Source organism: Megalobrama amblycephala, linkage group LG4, assembly GCF_018812025.1.
Source record: "Megalobrama amblycephala isolate DHTTF-2021 linkage group LG4, ASM1881202v1, whole genome shotgun sequence".
Taxonomy (NCBI): domain Eukaryota; kingdom Metazoa; phylum Chordata; class Actinopteri; order Cypriniformes; family Xenocyprididae; genus Megalobrama; species Megalobrama amblycephala.
Window position 1 is genome coordinate 35,391,930 of NC_063047.1, and position 21,253 is coordinate 35,413,182.

Genomic DNA, 21,253 nt, shown 5'->3' on the forward strand with positions numbered 1-21,253 from the left:
AGGTCTTGTAGTAGAGATCTTCGATCAGTGACAGTCTTAGAATTTAACAGTAGAATCGCTGGACAAAATTTTGGTGAAAAATAGCATCTGAAGACAGCTGTAACAAGTAAATTTAATTTATAAATGATCTACAGAGAAATAACGATTGTAGTCATTAAATATTTGCACGGTTATCTAAGAGCTCACTTGAATTTGCTCTACACCATTAGACATAATGTCATGTTAATTTTCAGACAGACTTCCAATGTTTCTTATGAGGTAGCATACAAAAACATTGACTGACTGGGTTATAGATTATAGAAGACGTCAATCACTTTGAATGAACATATGAACATAACTACACTCTTGTAAATAAAACATTTTTTTTTTTTTTTTTTTTTTACTTCAAAATTTAATGTTTAATTCAATCTGTTACTTGTAATTGTTTGTGAAATCTTCTAGCAGTTTCTGAGTGGAAATTGTTTCTACTCCAGTTTATATTACAGGGATAAAAAATGAAATAATTTACTTTCAAAAAGGTATGACTTTTTTTTTTTCTTTCTGTGGAACACATAAGAAGATATTTTAAAGAATGTCCAAGCTGTTTTTGAGCTCAAATAAATCCATCCATCCATCCATCCATCCATCCATCCATCCATCCATCCATCCATCCATCCACATTTTCTTAAGCCGGAGTTGTTATTCACTAAAAATCTTGTTTAAAGGATTAGTTCACTTTCAAATGAAAATTAGCCCAAGCTTTACTCACCCTCAAGCCATCCTAGGTGTTTATGACTTTCTTCTTTCTGATGAACATAATCGAAGAAATATTAATAAATATCCTGATGCATCTGAGCTTTATAATGGCAGTGAACGGGACCCACGAATATGAGCAGAAGAAAGTGCCTCCATCCACATCCATCCATCATAAACGTGTACTCCACATGGCTCCGGGGGGGTTAATAAAGTTCTTCTGAAGCGAAGCGATGCGTTTGTATAAAAAAAAAAATCCATATTTAAACAAGTCAAATATCTAGCTTCCGCCAGAACTGCTTCCGTATTCAAATTACGCCGCTTTAGTTCCGTAAGTTGAATGGGGAAGGTGTAGGACATGCAGCTTAAGCTTTTTGAAGAATACGGAAGGCGGTCTGGCGGAAGCATTTTCAATGTGAGCATTTGTGTATATAAAGCATATACTACTTTTTTTTAAAATATATATATATATAAAGCATTTATTTATTTATTTATTTTTTTTAGAAAATGACCGATCGTTTCACTAGATAAGACCCTTATTCTTCGTCTGGTATCATTTAAAGCCCTTTGAAGCTGCACTGAAACTGTAATTTTGACCTTCAACCCTTTGGGGTCCGTTGAAGTCCACTATATGGAGAAAAATCCTGGAATGTTTTCATCAAAAACCTTAATTTCTTTTCAACTGAAGAAAGAAAGACAAACATATTGAATGTCAGGGGGGTGAGTAAATTATCAGGAAATTTTAATTTGAAAGTGAACTAATCCTTTAACATTCATGTTCATTATTCACTTTCATTGTATGGAAACGAGCAGCTTGAACATTGCATTATGTCTTCTTTTGTTGCACAGAAGAATGCCATTTGATGCCGGGTTCAGACTAAATCATATCATCCCATTTTTGGCACGATTCCTTTGACGTAGGGTGAGGTGGTGATTCGTAAAAGACAATGGGCATCACGATGCAATAATTCTTTTTCCGGTTTTCCACAATGGGTTCCTTCGCATCTGTAACATGGACCAATAGGAGCACAGAATCTCATCTGTACGCCGCTTTCAAACTTGCCGAAATGAAAGAGAGATGATGGTATTGGTGCTGCTAGGTGGAATTATGCAATAAAGGAAAGGTTCGTGGAGTTATGGCAACAATATGATGTTCCTCGAGGGACTATCACAACAGAGAGAAAAAGATAAATGCTGGTAAACGATAGCAGAGGCGCTTCAGCAACCCATGCTGTGTCCCAATTCGCATACTATCCGTCCTAAATAGTATTCGAAAAAAGAAATAGTATGTCCCAAATCGTAGTATGTTGAAATGAGTATTCCAAAGATACCCGGATGGTCTACTTTTTCCGGTTAGAATCTGCACGGAAAGTGCAGATCCGTGTACACTTCTAACGGCTAATATTGCCCATAACACATTGCGATGTGGACGAGGATTCGATTAGAACTACAAATACGAATAAAAAGTGTTAAAAAAACTACAAACATTATGGACGTGCGAGGTCTGACGGTTAAGCAGAGCGGTTAAGATAAAGGGGCTTGAATGATTAATAATCAGTATCCAACCTGACAAAAAGATATTTATGAAATGTTATCCACATTATATTTCATCTGCAACAGCATTGTGAACTTTTATAACGATGCGTTTGGTCATTAACTTTTAAATGCATCATTATGCAAAGATGAGGAGAGTTCTCTGCATGAAAGACCCATGACTGGCAGATAAACGTCCGACTACATTTCTCTCCGAAACGGTAGGAAATTAAATTTAATTGAATGTGGAGGATTTTAACTGTGACAAGATGATTGACAGGGCAATTTAAACAGGTACAGGTTGCGTAACTAAGCAACAGAACGTCCGTTAAAGACGCAGTTATGACGAGGTAGTATGTCCCAAAGATCGCATACTCTTCTGCTACACACTCAAATGTACTTTTTATTTACAAAAACAGTACATACTTTTAGGACACAGCACCAGTGAATGCGAGAATTAGCATTAAGCTAACATGCCGCTTCGGTAGCATGTTTGCTAAACGTTTGTTTATGTTCTTGTTTCCGGAAGTCAGTCAATAGTTCTGCCTTCTCAATGACATCACAAACGTCATTAAAGACGGCAAGCAATGATTGGTGGGGAAGCAATGTGTAGTCTGAAAGGCTTCTTGTCCACGACATCATAAGAATTTAAGAGTCAAAATTGCATAATATGACACAGTGACAGTAAGAGACAAAAATATTGTGTAGTCTGAACCTGGAATAAGTTTGTATGAAGAAGTGGACTAATGACATAATTGTTATTTTTGGATGAACTTTCCCTTTAAATGCTCCAAACATGACTAGAATTTTTTTTTTGTATTATTTATTTATTTTGCTGCAGTGTGAATGTATCGTCTGATCGTGTCTGATAATGGTTGCTATGTTTATAGACACAGATTTAGTGTGCTTTGGGTTTAAACATGAAGATTTGTCTATTTGTGACTTTTTAGCATTTAGAATATGCAATAGAATAAAATATAATTCAAAACAGGCTGTTCATTCCCTTGGTCAGCAAGAGATGAGGCATCTGTGTATCTCAGTGGATAAAATGCTGCATAATGGCTGTGCAGCACAACAAAGGTGCTCTGAATCCTAATGGCAACCTGGAATGGTGTTCAACCGCACACAGGAGGGAGGGTCATTTGGAAGAAAATGCATCAAAATGAAGTAAAACAGATGTACAATAGTGAAACCAAGAAAAAGGGAACAAGCCCTGGAGATAGTGGCATTCGATCAGCCCCCCTCTTCATTATTCGCCCGTGATCATTACGTCTTCATTGTCGTAAAGGTGATTTTGCCATGACACCAGGTCAGGCTGATGCTGGGGATTTTGACAATGACATTCAAATCCTGCCTGAAGAATGAGCCAGGCACAAGGAATCTGTATTCAGACCACGTTAACCCACTTAAATATTCATCCAGAGCAGTGCTGGCTGGTTAGGACTGTCCGTGTGTGTTACGCTAATGGAAGTGCACCTGGCATTATGTTTTCATTAGGAACCCACCACTTAGTGAAGGATCTCTCATTTTTCAGAGTTTCTTACCTGCCAACCTTTTATATTTGCGCATTCATGCTCATCCTCAACCTGTCATGACAAAGGCCTCCCATCTGACAGGAACATCTCTGATCTTATTTGCGCAGCTTGTTATTTTGCATTTCGTACAAAATGTAACAGGGCATTGCCAGAATTGCCTTTGACACATACTTTTGTTCAAAAAGCTCAGAATGATCCATAATTGAGTATTCAGAAGATAGCAGGCTACATAAAAGACTAAAGCACCTGCAAACAAAGTGTTCCCCTGTGGGAATACGCCCCTGCACTTGTATGAGTTGTGGAGGGATTGACTCATACAACCAAAATGATCATTCTGGAATTAAATTACTTGAATTACCTCATTATATTAAATGAATGGATAATGTGTTTAGGTGGTTATTTGGTGTTTTTTTTATTATTTATGTATTGTGTTGGGAGAAAAAAAAGACAAATAAAAAATTAGGAAAAGCACTGAAATGGAAATAGTATAATGGAGCTATGAAAATTCATGTTCTTCACATCATGCATGGGGATTGCAGTAAATCAACAATAAACAGTGATCCTCGCAATAAGGGTTTCACGAGACGAGTGCCCAGTCATCATAAATGTGGTGCTGAATCAAACGCACGCATTCTGCAAATGTGGTTTTCCAAATCAGCATTCTCACCCATTTGTGTTGAGTAATGCAAATCTCTCTTTCTTGGCTCTCCTGGTCTAAAGATCTTTTCAGGCAGGCCCGGACTGCGATAGGTACACAGAAAACAGGACGCAAAAGGGAAACAGAGGCTGTTCACATCCCTCCCTCTAGTCCTCCTCCACAACCTGGCTCAAGTTTCACTGCAAAAGTTGGAAGCCTCTTTCCAAAGAAGTAACAAAGAACAACATAATCCCTCGCAATAGTGTGTGTCTGGGCGTAAAAGCTGACTTTGCTGGCCCTCTTTGTTTACATAATTTTTGATGCGTCTTTTAGGTTTAAACATGCAAATTAAGTCATTATTAATGATAGGCTATTTTGCCTCATCGAGGTTGAGCGGGAGTGTAACTTGCACTTAATGCATGGGGTCTCTCCTATGGGAATAATTACAGAGTGTGATTTTCCACTGAATGGGTTGTTGACATTTAGGCTTGTTCATAACCTGGCCATGGAGCGCTGCTCCAGATGCATTGCAAAGTCATACTATTACATTTCCCCCTGTCCATTTACTGATAAAAAACATATTTTGACCATTTGACTGTTTCTGATTTATTCTTATTAGATCTTTACCATGTCTTTGCTCTGCCCCTTGGCATCTGTATAATATCTGTCGTGTGATGGAAAAATGAATTTAAAATGACAATTGATATAGAATTGATATTGATATAGAAGGTGTGTATGCTGGCTGTATTGCTAGGAGAATGTTGCTCAATCACTTCACCACAAAGCTGTCCAAGTGATTACGGACGTTTTATGCATTTTCATTTTTAAGAATAGTACAGCCAAAAGTGAAGTTATTATTTTCTCACTCTCAATGTCGTTCTAAGCCCATATGACTTTCTTACTTCTGTGAAACAAAGGATTATATATATGTTATGAATGGAAGCATCTCCATTCAGGGTTTTTTTCCCTTACAACAGTAGTTCATGGTTAAGCTCCAAACATGAAATAAATACATAAATAAATAAATCTGCTCTGGTCAGAGCAGTTCTTGTATTAACAGCTCACTGGAGGAGAAGATTATCAGTGAATAATGACTTACATTTCATTCTGTTCCTCATCCAAAAACTATTGTATGACTGAATGACACCATTTCCATACACACAGTCATATGGATATATATGCTACTGTTAAGGGTTGGTAAGACTGTATTTATTTGATCAAAAATACAGTAATATTGTAAATTATTGTCATATTTTTTTGTATTTTTGTGGAAACCTTTATACTTTCAGGATTCTTTCAGTTCAAAAGAACTGCGTTTACCTGAAATAACAAAAATGTTGTTACATTATAAATGTCTTTTGCTGTCCTTTAAACAGTGTATAACAGTTTTCAATGTATGGTAAAGACTTAAAGGTTTTCCATATTTGTTTCTTTTTGTTTTTTTGCGGGAAAAAAATGTGAATGAGAAGATGAGTAAATATTGACTATTCTTTCAAGACGATCTAAACAGTTGTTTTCAGAAAGTCACTACTTGGGGAAACACTTTCTACTCTTACTGAATCAGGAGGTATGTGTCTTTTCTCAAACACAGCCCTTTGCTTTCAATACTACTTCAGGTCTTGCATCTGCATGTTGGACTCACCTTCAGACTCCCTCAAGGTACTTTCTTAACACACGATGAACAAATATTAATTATTGTGGATCAGCTTTATATTCTGTCATTGAAAGTGTTACTGACCTACATTTTTGTGCTTCATTCTGTCTTGTACGTGATGCAAGTCCCAGGTTGTAATCCTGGTTATGAATCTGGAAAACGTAATCTGGATTTTAATCTGACAGTGCTTTCTTTATCTTATACAGAAGTAATCAGCCCTCTAAGAAGTTGTGCCTTCTGGTGCACAATGTAAAAGAGGTCATGTGATGTACTCTAGTAGCATTTCCCATGACTGTGGAAAATGTTTTGACCCTTATAGGCTAAAGGGCAAAGTCCAGTAACTGTAATTAATGTAACTGATGTGGATTCCAACATGATTGGATCTATTATACACAATTCTTTGAATTTTACACTGTTCTTGTTTTTTTTTTTGTATTCAGAGATATCCATCTTTTCATAGTGAAGTTTCATATACCCTAAAAATTGTGTTGGATTTACTTTTTCACTCTGAATTCACTAGTGAATTTTAACCACATATAGCAATAACTTATATAGTTTAACAAAACTCATATAACTTTAAGACAAAGGGCCCTATAATACACCCGGCGCAACGCGACGCAAGGCACAGCGCAAGTGTGTTTGCTAGTTTGCGTCCGGTGCCGTTCGTGTTTTCCCTTTCAGCGTCCTTAAATTAGTAAATGCATTTGCGCCAGTTAGTGCGCCCATGGGCGTGCTGGTCTAAAAAAGAGGTGTGTTCAGGCACATTGCCGGCGCATTGCTATTTTAAGGAGCTGAAAATAGACTGCGCCATAGACCAACTCAAACCTGGTCTAAAGTCTAAAGTCAATGGCGCAATATTTTTTTGTTAGAGCGCGTTGGTAGAAACTGCGCCTCCGGGCGCGACCACAGTGCGCGTTGACTTTGCTTATTACACACAGGGATGCGCATCACACAAACATGCCAAATATTAAAAACAAAAGGATTACAGTGTAAAAGAATATTATTGTGTAGGCTACATAAATATAAAAATGTAATGATGAATAGTCATTGCGTGTATTAGAATTAGGCTACCTATTTTCAATTCAGCCTATTACTACTTATGATGAACGAAATTGGCTAATTAATTGAACAATCGTGCCAATACACACACATATATATTAACTGACTCATCGCGCGGAGCTATTTGAAAGCCTGCATCCAACTGAAAGATTGACTGGCCACTTAACTGGTAATTTCAGCAAAACATCACTCGTTGAACTCCTCAGTTGAATCGGTGTGTTTAATAAGTCAGTGTATTTTATAATGTTACGTATTATATTTTATAATGTAACAAATTCCGCCATGTAAATAGCAATCCGCCATGGCACGAGTGCATCTCGCTCTTAAAGGGAATGGGAGATGACACTCTGATTGGTTTATTGAACGTTACGCCCATTACTCATTAAGAGAATAGGGACAACCCATTTAAAAAATGCGCCCCGGCGCACGGACCGTTTTTCCGTCGTTAAAATAGCAAAAGTGGATTTGGACGCGCCCTGAGTGCACCTGCGCCGTGCGCTTTACACTTTGCGTTTAGATCGTTAAAATAGGGCCCATAGCCTGAGTGACTTACAGCACTCCAGACACTAGATGAATGCCAGCTCAGCTTCAGCCTTAATAATGGGGACTTGTATCTTGTGCAAATCTTGTGCCCATCTTTGTGTGTGTATCTTGTGCCCACTCTAAAAAGTACTTCCTCTGGGCCAGCTCTTTAAAGTCTGCTGTGATTGCCATGGCTCTTCATCACCATGGCGCTCCAGATTTCATGAGCATGAACCCTGCTACACTGACATCTTGATACGCACATTTGCCTCATCTCCCATTCAGAGCGGGCAGAAACAGCTCTGAAAAGGACTAACTTGTATAAGAGAAAAACATGCCGTGTGTATTGTCGCCCGGTTGCCGGGCTATGTGTGACGATGTTTGCTGTGGACTGTTGTGCTCCGCAGGCCTCTTTCTAGCTGACACGACCCCCTCCTCTCCTACTGCCCTGCCCCCAGCACTGCTATGGAAACTGGCACAGCTGAAGACCCATGCCCTCCTCTCACTGAGGAGTGTCGCTGACAAAAGCATTTAGACATGCTTGAATGCCAAAAGTAACGCTGTCAAAACCATGAGGCATGACTTTCTGATTTTCAGCTTTTTATTTCAGCTCTTGAAATGCGCCCAGTCCTGTGTACATTATTATTTGTTTATTGTTTAGTATAATAGTCAACAAAAAATAACAATACAATTTACTATAAGCAATCAGTGATAGTTGATTGATAGTCAATGATTTTTTCCTTTCTTTTCTGGTTCTTCATTAAAAGATTTGTGTACTAAAAAATTAAAATGTTGTTCTGAACCTGTATCACTTTCTTCCATAGAACAATTTTCAATATAATGGAATTGGGGAAATCATCAGAATCACAAAAAAACATCATAAAAGTGACCCTTATGATTTCTGAAGCCATATGAAGTGGCTTTGTTTAAGGAGCAGACCGAAATGTAAGACTTTTTTCAGTGACAGTGTTGTCATCTGTATTGAGAAGTAGAAATGTCCTATACGTATGTAAAATAGTCAATGATCAGTCAAATCTTTTAATGTGAATTGGTTGATCCAGTTCATAAAACAGTTCGGAATGATTTGGATCAGATGATTCCGGCTAGTGAATGGACTCAACTCGATACTGACTCAATTTGCTTGCAGTGGTTAAAGGAATAGTTTACGCAGAAATAAAAATTCAGTAACACTTTATTTTAGGGTGTTTTAGCTAGTTTCTTATTAGCATGCATATTACTAGAATATTGGCTATTTATTAGTACTTATTAAGAACATATTAATGCCTTATTCTGCATGACCTTATTCTACATTCTTAATCCTACCCGAAAATTAATAACTACCTTACTAACCATTAATAAGCAGTAAATTAGGAGTTTATTGAGAGAAAAGTTGTAGTTAATAGTTTGTGTCCCCTATACTAAACTGTGTTACTGAAAATTCTGTTATTAGTTACTTGAATTAACAATGAACTAACTTGAAATTCTTTTAAAATGTCTTTATGAACTTTTTGAAGCATCATAGTTTTGGTGGAATGGACTTTTGACAGAGGGACAGATCAGGTTTCATTAAAAATATCTTCAATTTTGTTTTGAAGATGTGTGAAAGTCTTATGGGTTTGGAATGACATTAGGGTGAATAAATAATGACTGAATTTTCATTTTTGACCAAACTAACCATTTAAAATATATGGATATGAAGATTATCACTGAATAACGATTGAAATTGAGGTGTGTTTCTTTTACAAAGCTCATATGGCTTCACAATATATAACATGGAATATAATCACATGAACTAATTTTATCATTTTAGGCCCAGTCTTCATTCACTTTAATATGTGGAAAGAAATGGTCAGGATATTCTTCAGAAATTCACATTTTGTGTTGCATAGAATAAGTCATATGTGTTTGGAACAACATAAAGGCAAGCAAATGATGACACCATTTTTATTTTTGGGTGAACTATTCCTTTAAGATTACATAGCGAGGATCTCTGCTTTCTCCGAACCTTTCAGGCCCCAGATAAAATGCAAATGTACTGTCTCATTTTGCTGTGGGGCCTGATTGCTGTCTGGGTGACAAAAGGTGGAGCAGGCAAGAATAGAGGCCCTGCGTTTTGTATTTGCATGAGAAAGCCCCATCCCAATGACCACTTTCCTTTTCCGTGGTGTTTAGTTTTTTGTTTCTTTGCCCAAAAACAATTGTCTTTTCTGTGGAAAGAAACCTCCCAACAGCTGTATAACAGCCTCTTTTAAAAGAGCCAGAGCTGTTGCAGAGCTGTGACATTTTGAGAGGATCCTATTGAGATATTCCTCACAATATATGCTGCTTGATCGGAAGAGTTATAAGCTTCAGGGGACCAAATTTGCCTTGTGCTTGTTTGTGTATTGTACTGGTGTGTTTGGTGTGATGGCTTTGAATGGCGTAGTGTGGGAGTCATTGTTATCCACCCTGATAATATCAACCATTGAACAGCAATGAATATCCACAGTATGTGGGGAAATCGGTTATCATGCTGTTTTGCGTTTAATATGCTGAAGTATTAGGTCTTATTTATGTCATTCAAAAGAAATTCTTACATTTGTACACAGCTTGATATTACTATTTAAATGTGATTGTGACGGTCAGCCTGACTTGATCTTGTTGGCAATTTGTGACCGTTCAGCTTGGCTGACTGTTGGTTTCTGGCAGTGGTTCAGAATGCATGTTGTGGCTTACGGAGACTAAGATGGGAACGTGTCGAAGGGGAATGTGGTGTCCTGCCTGTTGGCAATATGCTATAGAGGAGCAAAACTGAATTCACACATTAAAGTGTCATCTTCTCTTCTAATTTTAGAGCATTGTGTCATTTTCTGGATGCACAAATATTGCTTTTCTACATTTATTACACAATAAATCTCTGCTAAATGTCCAGATAAATGTCCAAAAAAAAAATATATATAATATAAAATTATATATAATAGGGCTGCACGATATATCGCATGAGATTGTCACGCGCATTTCGTCAGTAAAGCCGGTTCCCTGATTACCGCTAAATCGCCATCACCTGCTTTCAAATGAAGCGCCATTTAACAGACAGAGCCGTAGTTCACTGAAAAGCCACGCAATAACGCGTTCATATCGCAGATGAATCGCCTTCGATAATGAACGCGATATTTTGTGGCTTTTCAGTGATCTACGGCTCTGTCTATTAAATGCCGCTCCATTTGAAAGCAGGTGATGGCGATTTAGCGGTAATCAGGGAACCGGCTTTACTGACGAAATGCGTGTGACAATCTCATGCGATATATCGTGCAGCCCTAATATATAATTTAAATTTGCTTTTGAATGACCAGGCTCTTGAATATTTGGTTGTTTGTGCAACACTATTATGACAACACTATTTTTTTCTTTTTTTCAGTGGTCAGTTCGCCTTGGTAAAGAAATGCCGTCATAAGAACACTGGTGTGGAATATGCAGCCAAATTTATCAAGAAGCGGCGCAGCAAATCTAGTCGGCGAGGGGTCTCCAAAGAGGACATTGAAAGGGAGGTCAGCATCTTGAGGGAAATCCAGCACCCAAATGTCATCACCCTACACGATGTGTTTGAAAACAAGAATGAGGTCATTCTCATCCTGGAGCTGTGAGTCACTGTTTTTCTTGCATTTACTGAATCATGAAATCATTAAGAGCCTCTATTCATCTTATTTCTGTGGCACAATTAAAAACGAAATCAGTAAAATCACTAAATCAGTAATAGACGCAAGTAGTACATGAACAACTGACATGAACTTTTAAAGCTCTGAAACATGACAGTATGAATAAATCTTAAAAAGAAGTTGTCTAAGGGCTTCTCACTGAATTCAGTTGCACCAGCCTTACTTACAAAGCAAACACTTGACAAGGTCAACAGTGGGGGGTTGAGGAGAACCAGTCTATTGAGAAGATGAACCAGTTTTGCTCGTTGTGCCGTTCACATTCATACACTACTGCCAATGTTTTTAAATGGAAAAGACATGCATTGATGTTTGTACTGTCTTAACTATACTGGTGCACAAAAACAAAGACCTTTGGCTGATAAAGCAAAGTTTATTTTAAGTTATAAGTCAGGGCTCAATACTAAGGATTTCTTTCTACCGCACTGGGTCACATTTTTACTAGCCCTGCCAAAATTTACACTGGCCCCGCTACAAAAGTAAATAATTTAATAATAATAATAATAATAAAATAACCTTGTATTCTATTAAATAAGCTTATCACACCAATATTTCTTGTTTTCAATTTTGATACCACAGAAAAACTACTAGCCCAACTAATATAAAGTTCAAACATTATTAAAGGCAAGTGAACAATCAGTAATAAAGTAAGAGCAAACTAATTATAAGCAATAGCACAAATACAGTAGAACAGAGATACAAATAAACTAAACAGTGCTTTAAAGTTGCCATCGAACGTTTTTTTACAAGATGTAATATAAGTCTAAGGTGTCCCCTGAATGTGTCTGTGAAGTTTCAGCTCAAAATACCCCATAGATTTTTTTAATGAATTTTTTAACTGCCTATTTTGGGGCATCATTAACTATGCGGCGATTCAGGCTGCGGCCCCTTTAATTCCTCACGTTCCCCGCCCCCCGGAGCTCGCGCTTCCCTTAAACAGCATAAACAAAATTCACACAGCTAATAAAACCCTCAAATGGATCTTTACAAGATGTTCGTCATGCATGTTGCATGCATACATCAGATCATGTGAGTATAGTATTTATTTGGATGTTTACATTTGATTCTGAACGAGTTTGATAGTGCTCTTTGGCTAAAGCTAACATTACACACTGTTGGAGAGATTTATAATGAATGAAGTTGTTTATGAATTATACAGACTGCAAGTGTTTAAAAATGAAAATAGCGACGGCTCTCTTGTCTCCGTGAATGCAGTAATAAACAATGTTAACTTTAACCACATTTAACAGTACATTAGCAACATGCTAACAAAACATTTAGAAAGACAATTTACAAACACCACTAAAAATATCATGTTATCATGGATCATGTCAGTTATTATTGCTCCATCTGCCATTTTTCGCTATTGTTCTTGCTTGCTTACCTAGTCTGATGATTCAGCTGTGCACATCCAGACGTTAATACTGGCTGCCCTTGTGTAATGCCTTGAACATGAGCTGGCATATGCAAATATTGGGGGCGTACATATTAATGATCCCGACTGTTGCGTAACAGTCGGTGTTATGTTGAGATTCGCCTGTTCTTCGGAGGTCTTTTAAACAAATTAGATTTATATAAGAAGGAGGAAACAATGGGGTTTGAGACTCACTGTATGTCATTTCCATGTACTGAACTCTTGTTATTCAACTATGCCGAGGTAAATTCAATTTTCCATTCGATGGCACCTTTAAGTACACAGCCGTGTCTTGTTTCTTTATCTTTTTGTACAATTTTCAAATTGGTTCATAGCTTATAACTCTTTAACGAAAAGGGGGGAAATTAATGGGAAAATTCTGGAATTAAGGCTGCTGAAAAAGTGAGCAGGCAATAATGCACTCTATTGGTGCTGTACAATGTTAAGATGTAGTATTACCCTATTGTGCTTCAAGAATCACTTCCTAGAGTGACCAGTCTAACCTGAAAATCAACATGAAGTCTAACATTGTAAGCAACTTAAATGTGACCTAAAGAACAAAACTAAAAATAGTCAAGCAGTCACTGAGTCACTCATTACGTTGCGTGTAATTAATTTTACACGCAACAGAAAAGAATGATTAAAAGATTTTGTTGTATGCAAATATTTTAAGGAGCCATGTAATTTGATATTTTGTCATTTAGTAAATAAATACTAAAAAAAATTGTTAATGTAATTAGTGTCTGGAATGCCAAACCTCACCATTTCAGCAGAATGTTTTGTTAGACATATATTATGTGAAGGAAGTGTCTTTCTTCAGAACCTCTTGAAGTGCCTTCTCACCCAACTGGTTTTCTTTGCTACTTCATCTCCTTTGACAAAGGGCATCCCTGCAGCTATGTTCTGAGCGCATATTTGTTACACATTACTCCTCAGTGAAGCTATTTTGTTTACTAACTGAGGCATCTGGAGTTAAGTACCTTGCTAAAGGACATAACCACACAATACTGACCTCGGAACTGAAGGTCAAGTTTCATTTTCAGGTCATTTGGCGTCCTCTTAAAACCGTTGTGCTCCCAACCAATATTGAGAAGTGAGAAGCTACAAGCTATCATGTGTTTTTCTAGTCTCGGACGACATTCTCACGGACCACCCACAGTCCGTTCACTGACCGTCGATGCGTTAAAAAATGGCAAGTGCTGGCTTGCACTACGCAACTTAGGGGAAAGAAAATAATTTTTTTTTATCAGTTTGCCTTGAAACAAAGTTGTGTTTGCAAGGTAGAACTAATTTAATTTAGTTTAATCTATTTCAGATAACCCACCTTAAATGGTTTGTTGTTTTATATGTCCATCAGATGGTCTCCTGATTAAGTAGTTTCTTTGCCAGAACAAGCTGCAATGATGACTAGACTTTATGCCGCAAGTCAAAAATCTGGCTACGAGACTTGTGTTGTTTAGGGTGGGGGCTGGTGTTGTTCTTTCTGTTTTTGTGAGGGGGAATAGAGACATATCTGACCCTGGTGTTTTTGCAGCTGGGTGGCTCGTCACTGCACTTGCTCAGCCTCACCATTAGCAGCAAACGTTATCATGTCATCAGGGTGCAGCTGGTTTGCAGCTTCCCTCTGCTGAATAAATATATGCCCGGATCCTGTTGGTCCTCTCCCAGAAGCCATGATTATAGCCCTGCCAGCAGCCATTTCTGCCAGAGCGAATCTCTCAGAACTATTAGAGAGGCTGGTTCTTCTGCTTAATAAGCCAGACTCACTCTAGGTGATTATTTTTTCTTACACCATAGCCATAACTTTTTATTGCAGATTTAATTCTCAGATAATTTTATTGGTGTTTCTTTCTATGTAATTCTGTTAATCCTGATTTGTAGGGTATCTGATTACCAAAACAATAAATCACGTTTTAAAGATTTGGCTTTATTTATCTATTGTCTTGTCTCTGTTTGAACATTGATAATTAAGTGATACACCTTAAAGGTCCCATGGCATGAAAATTTCACTTTATGAGGTTTTTTAACATTAATATGAGTTCCCCTAGCCTGCATATGGTCCCTCAGTGGCTAGAAAAGGTGATGGGTGTAAACCGAGGCCGTTTCTCAAAACCAAGTTCGCAAAGTTCGGACTTGTGTCCTTGGTGGTTCGGACTTGGCAAGTTCGACTCAGGAGAACGAACTCCCGTGGACGGGAGAACACAAGTCCAGTGATTCTGCAAATGGAACAGCAGCGTACTTGATACGTCACTCAGCTCGCTCCGGCTTCTCCGGTTATCTCTGCATATCTTTTAGCCAACAATAAAACGAAATGTGTTATAAAACACCACTCTGCCCCTTTTCATTTTATTTAAAAAAACAAACAAAAACATATTAGCCTCAGGCAACGAGTGATTGATTATCTGCAATGTATGCTTATATTTATAACCAAACGAAATATTAAACAACCCTGCCTCCTTTCGTATATATTTCAAAAATATTAAACAATACTATTTCTGCATACTCTGATTATCTTCACTATAATGAAATGAAATAGGCTATAACATAAAACACAACTCTGTCTCTTTTTGTTAAATGTCAGCTTTAATGTTCAATAATAGCCATTATAAAAGGCTTTTATATCTTTATCAATAAACCACAAATTTGAGCTTTAAACCAGCACATTCTCGCCTGAAAAACTCTTAAAACTACATATCATGACATAATAACAGTAATATGTTTAAATTATGCGGGTTTTCTCCTTTACTATGACGTTTGCTCGTTAGTGCGAGATGCATTCTGGGATACCTGGCTGTCTCAAGTCTGCACAAGTCACCTCTCGATGCATCCTCGATAAAAGGGGCGGATCAAGAACACATCCGGGAATTTGAACTGAACTTGGCTAGATGTGAACTTTGAATTGGAACAGTACTTGGACAGCGACTGATGACGTTTCACAAGTTCACAAGAACACAAGTACAGACAAGTACGCATATTGAGAAACGGCCCGAGCCCTGGGCAAATTGAGAAAATGAAACCTCAGACTGGAATCTTCCCTATATGTCGTCATACGGGGAAAGGTTACCTCCCCTTTCTCTGCTTTGCCCGCCCATGAGAAAATGAGCTACTACAGTGACATTCGAGCACAATATTATTTTTTTTCCTCGACAGACATCATGCCTTATAAACGAGCGAATCATGGCAGTTGCTCAGTGTTTAGATGTACAAATGAACACCTTAGCATTTTTTTAGTTCCTTCATCCGAGCCTATGAAGAAACAGTGGGTTAATTTTATTTTCTCTGGTAATGCGCTGATACAACTTCCCATAGTTCTGCGCCACACATTTCACCGACGACTGTTTCCTCAACGTGGACCAATACAACCCAGTTACTGTCGCTAATGTAAAGGTAGACAGCATCAAGTGTGTGTGTGAATACACACACTGTAACACGAGTGTTGGACATTTCTTTGTTGTTTGGATAACTGTTCTGCTGTTGGCGCACGCGATATTCACATTTCCAGATTGCAGAGCTTGATGTAATTGTAATAAGATTGTAAAAAAAATTAAGATTTATGAAATATAAAATATGTAAACAAATTAATGATGTTGGCATGGTAGCACATTTTCCACAACGGCAACTATCCGAAAAGGTATTTGTAATAATGGCAATAATTATTTGTAATAATCTGACTAATTTACGTTAGTTGCGCTGGTTAGTGTCTATAGCTGATAATAAATATATATATATATATATATATATATGAGAGAAAAATCAGAGCAACATGAAGAGCCAACAATGTAGGCTAGCATTAGCTACATGATAATAACTGTAACAGCATACATAAACCAACTAAAGTACCGTATCCAGACACAATGTTTTAAACTAACCATTCGGAGACGTCCTGCTGTAGCCGCTGAGTTGCAACTTCTTTATCCGGATCAGATTCTGGGTCAAACTGAAACGCTTGAACAACTGCGTGTCTACGAGCCATTGCGATACATCCATTGTCAACATTAGCGCATGATACCGTAGCCGTAAGCTGGTTAAGGCCACACCCGCCTCTCTCTTCCTCATTAGCATTTAAAGCTACAGACCCAGAAACGGCACGTCCTGAGGAAAGCTCATTGTGGGACTGGCTTGTAGTGGCTGAAATTCGTACCAAGGCTGAATTTCGGGAAAGAGACTTCAGATACAGTACTAGAGACCACTTAGGGCCTATATAAAAGCATCCAAAAAGTAACATGTCATGGGACCTTTAAGCGATACACCTTATCTGGCATGTTAGGTGCGAGTTTTGTGTTTTTGGTTTTGTTTCTTTCAAAAATTCTTGCAATTTGCAGTTATACTGGTTTGGCCAACCCAGGTTCATTGGAAAAAAAAACATACCTGTGGTAATATTTCTGCAAAATGATAATATTATGTTGTGTCTTGCATGTTTCACAACACTTTCATAGTGAAACTCCCAGTGAATGGTGCTAAAAGTGTATTCAGGTTTATCCGAAACAGATGAACGTGAATCCGGTGAGTGGTACTTAAAGGTTAATGCCCTATAGCGTTTGAAAATAACGTATAACACACAAAAACCCTAAACATACCTGATTTTGTTAACAAAAGCAAGCATGACATAATCACATTTGCTGAAGCAACCATGCCATTTTAGCTTGCTTCAAGTCTTTGATCTGTTTTGTCATTACTCGTGTGTGTCTCGTGGTACTGCATCACAAGTGCACTGCTTTACTGGGTGAGATACTAAGCATGCCAAGCATAACCGCTACGTCAGAAAAGACACATACGGGACTGGTTATGTGATGTAAACATTAAAATGTATTACAAATAATGCACTAAAAATGTTTTGAGGTCATAGCATAGTATTGTGCAAGGAATCGTGTGAAAAAAAAAAAAAAAAAAAGTCTTTCTTGATCGATAATCTGCTCCTGTAATCTTTCAGTTCAATTCACATTTATTTGTATAGCATTTTTCACAATACATATGGCTTCAAACATTATAATTTAGAGTAATCATATATTTTTGTGTGAAAAGGAATAAAAGTTGATGCTGTTTTACTGCCCCTAATGTTAATTTCAGTTGGAAACTGCAGTGATTTGTTTGTGTTTTTGTGTTTTACAAAAATGTAAGTAGAGGTACTGTATGTTATTTCAATGAGCCTGTGTTGGATTTGGCAGTTGTATATAATTTTTGAATGTGTTCTTTGATGCCATCTTGTCCAAGTCACTCTTGTAAAAGAGATTTTATCTCGATTAATTTTATCCTGGTTAAATAATTAGCTCTATTGCAAGTGTCAACATCTGTCCTCTCTCTATACAGTGTGGCAGGTGGGGAACTCTTTGACTTTCTAGCTGAGAAAGAGTCATTGAGTGAAGAGGAGGCCACCGAGTTCCTCAAGCAGATCTTGGATGGAGTCAGTTACCTACACTCAAAACAGATTGCCCACTTTGACCTGAAGGTACTGAGACACATTTGAGTTTCACCCCAATGCCAGACTGTGGTGATTAACGTTGTTGTAGACCAGCCACAACAAATCAATTGAGGCGCTTTTATCCTCCCTGCTGGTTATCCACTCATTTCCACCTTTTACATAATTGCTGGGATGGTCATAATTCAGTCCTTTTTCCCTATGTACTTTTTGCTGAATTGCATTAATTATTTAGTAACTGATTTGAATGTTTCAGATGTAGATTGAGTTTTTATTTTCTGACTAAAACCACTTAACCTGAGTAACCAGTCTAACTGACAAACTAACATCAAAGCAACAAGCATTTACATTGATCAACTTAACTGTGACCTAAAGAATAAAATGAAATAGTCAAATTAGTCTCTCATTATTATCATTTTATGTCTAATCCTTCGTGTTACTCCAGCAACAATGTTTATGTAATCAGATCCACTGCTTTCAGAGCAGCCATCCACACAGCTTTCCTTAACATTTCTGTTAAATATTTTGAAGTCATTGGAGCTTTTAAGAGATTAGTCCGTGCATGAATAAAGCCCACTGAAGGAAGTATTGTTTCTATGGAATGTCCAGGCAGGGATCTGTTACTGCCATGCTTGAGTATGCCTGTTCTTTCTAGAGAACGTTTCTCTAGCTTTGCATGTGATTTCCATGTGTTATGGCAGATTTCCTGCACTCTCGCGCTCTCCCCCTCTGCTGCTGTGTTTTTGTTCTGTACCTATCATTAGTTCCTCTGATTCTCCCTCCAATTCTTTCTCTATTCTCATCTCTCTCAGCCGGAGAACATCATGCTGTTAAACCGGAGTGTGCCTCACCCACGCATTAAGCTCATTGACTTTGGCCTGGCCCACAAGATCGATTTTGGCAACGATTTCAAAAACATCTTTGGTACCCCGGAGTTTGTAGGTCAGTGTCATCCACTGGTCAGTCTATAGAGATGTGTTGTAATTACACCCGCTCTTATTGTTATGGTCCTCTGTCCAATCCTTTCTTTTCTCCTTTCATGTGTAATCTGAACCACAAACCTGACATAATTGTAAAGAAACACCATGGATCACTGCTTTGTGATCGAATGAATCCTGCAGATATTTAAACTTAAGTGGGAAAAAAAAAAAAAAATTATATATATATATTAACAAGCTTTTAAGATAATGAGAAACATTATTTTAGTCATGTGTGTTCAGACGTTTAACTGGTAGTTTGCGTTTATGTGTTTGGTTGGTATTTTGTGTACATCTACATAACAATTCTCCTTAAATCTTACTGCTTTTATTTTAACAATACAAGTCAGCTCTATTGTGTTTTCAATCAAATTTTACAACAACAAGCCCTAAACAATCCCAGAAAGCACACAGACATGCACACCCACGCCACCCCCATCCCATGCCATTGGCATCACATCCAGTCCTACCTGAATGGCAGCCAGTATGGCTGCAGGCAGTGATGATACAGCAGTCTTAATACAGAGACAGTACTAAAGGCCACGGTCAAGTTCCAGCTTCCCCACAGTGTAGTCTATTTCAGTGCTTAAAATTACGATCAGGCTTCATGGAGGAGAATCCGGTCAAGCTAGACACATGGTCTTAGAGACACTAATCCAAAACAGTCCCGGTAGTTGAACAATTAGCCCATTACACAGGCATGACTTCATTGATTTATTTATTTTTTAGCCTTAGGTTCAAAGAGAAACTTGCTCCTTTGCATCCCTGGTCAATGACCAAATCCAGACAGTGCACGATAAGACAAATGGTAAATCTAAGTCAATTCTCAGGTATAGAGAGCAGCAGTATCTCTCCCACCTCAGCCTTATTTCCTTGTTTTCTCATTAACACATCAGAAATTGAGATCCTCTGAAACCAATGAGTCATTTCACAGCTCACGGTGAGAAACTACGAAAATATCCTGGTATCGACATTTTTGCAGGCCTTTTTGTTAGGGAGAGTGGGGTAGGATGTGTTGCACCCCTTCATCTTGCAAACTGTGTATCGTTTTGTCACATTATCCATATATTTAGAAAGAGTTCATATATAGCTACCATATATATCTATTTGAGAGATGCACACAAGTGAAAAGCATTGTTTTAATGCTGAAAACTGTATTTTGTATGTCAAAATAGATTTTCTAGTTTTAGTTTTAAGCCAGGTCTGAATTGCTGATATATAAAACCATGTAAATTATTTGGCTAAAGATTAAACTGGAATTTGCGACCAACTTACTTCAGTATTGTGACTTATTACTGAGTAAATCCGAGTATTGAATGAGAACAAATGGAGGGCAGGGCTGGGGCCATCAGAGAAATTTTCTGATTTTGACTAATTACAAAGACAATTTTTTTTTTTTTTCTGTGGATAAACTTGCACAGATTAATTACCACAAGACTAGTAATGTGCGCTAACAATATAATAGGATCAATTTTAATTTCATGCAGACTTTAAAAATTATAGTAGGATTTACTTCCAAATGCATGAAATGCTATAACATATACTATTGATATTGTTTCTTTCATTTCATTAAAATATGAAATTATCTTGGTTGTATGAAAATGTGAATGATATACAGCAAAATTTGATTGAACGAGATTTGTATGTGATTTGCATTAGTAGATTTTTTTTTTTCTGAGTTTTGTTCTTATTTTATTTGAAATCAGAATGTTTACCTAGCTATTCAACTTTCTCCTTGATGAGATGCAACTAGCTTGGTTTGTTTTTGTTTTGTTTAGTTTTGGTTTGCAGACATCCTGAAATATAATTAGGTGTATAAGTTTTAGCTCTCAGTTCTCTTTGCAAATAGGATGACTTAAGTCAAAACTGATACAGCTTACCCCGATCTCTTCTATATTGTTTTTTTGATTTGCAGCTCCAGAAGTGGTAAACTATGAGCCTCTTGGCCTGGAGGCAGACATGTGGTGAGAATGAGTGTTATCTTATATCATTATCTGACCTCATGGTTAGTTCACTTCCTATGCTAATCTTGTGTTTTTATTTCTGTCTAACTAGGAGCATTGGGGTGATCACTTATATTCT

At 37.5% G+C, this 21,253-nt stretch overlaps 1 protein-coding gene across 3 annotated transcripts in view; it reads left to right on the forward strand.

Moving 5' to 3' along the window:
* dapk1 (death-associated protein kinase 1) overlaps positions 1-21,253 on the forward strand; it is an 84,881-nt gene that overhangs the window by 22,981 nt on the left and 40,647 nt on the right. For all 3 annotated transcript variants that reach the window (XM_048189059.1, XM_048189057.1, XM_048189058.1), the window contains 5 exons: positions 11,070-11,291; positions 18,086-18,224; positions 19,007-19,136; positions 21,087-21,135; positions 21,227-21,253. In XM_048189059.1, coding sequence (XP_048045016.1) covers positions 11,070-11,291; positions 18,086-18,224; positions 19,007-19,136; positions 21,087-21,135; positions 21,227-21,253 — 567 coding nt within the window. The remainder of the gene's footprint in view (positions 1-11,069; positions 11,292-18,085; positions 18,225-19,006; positions 19,137-21,086; positions 21,136-21,226) is intronic.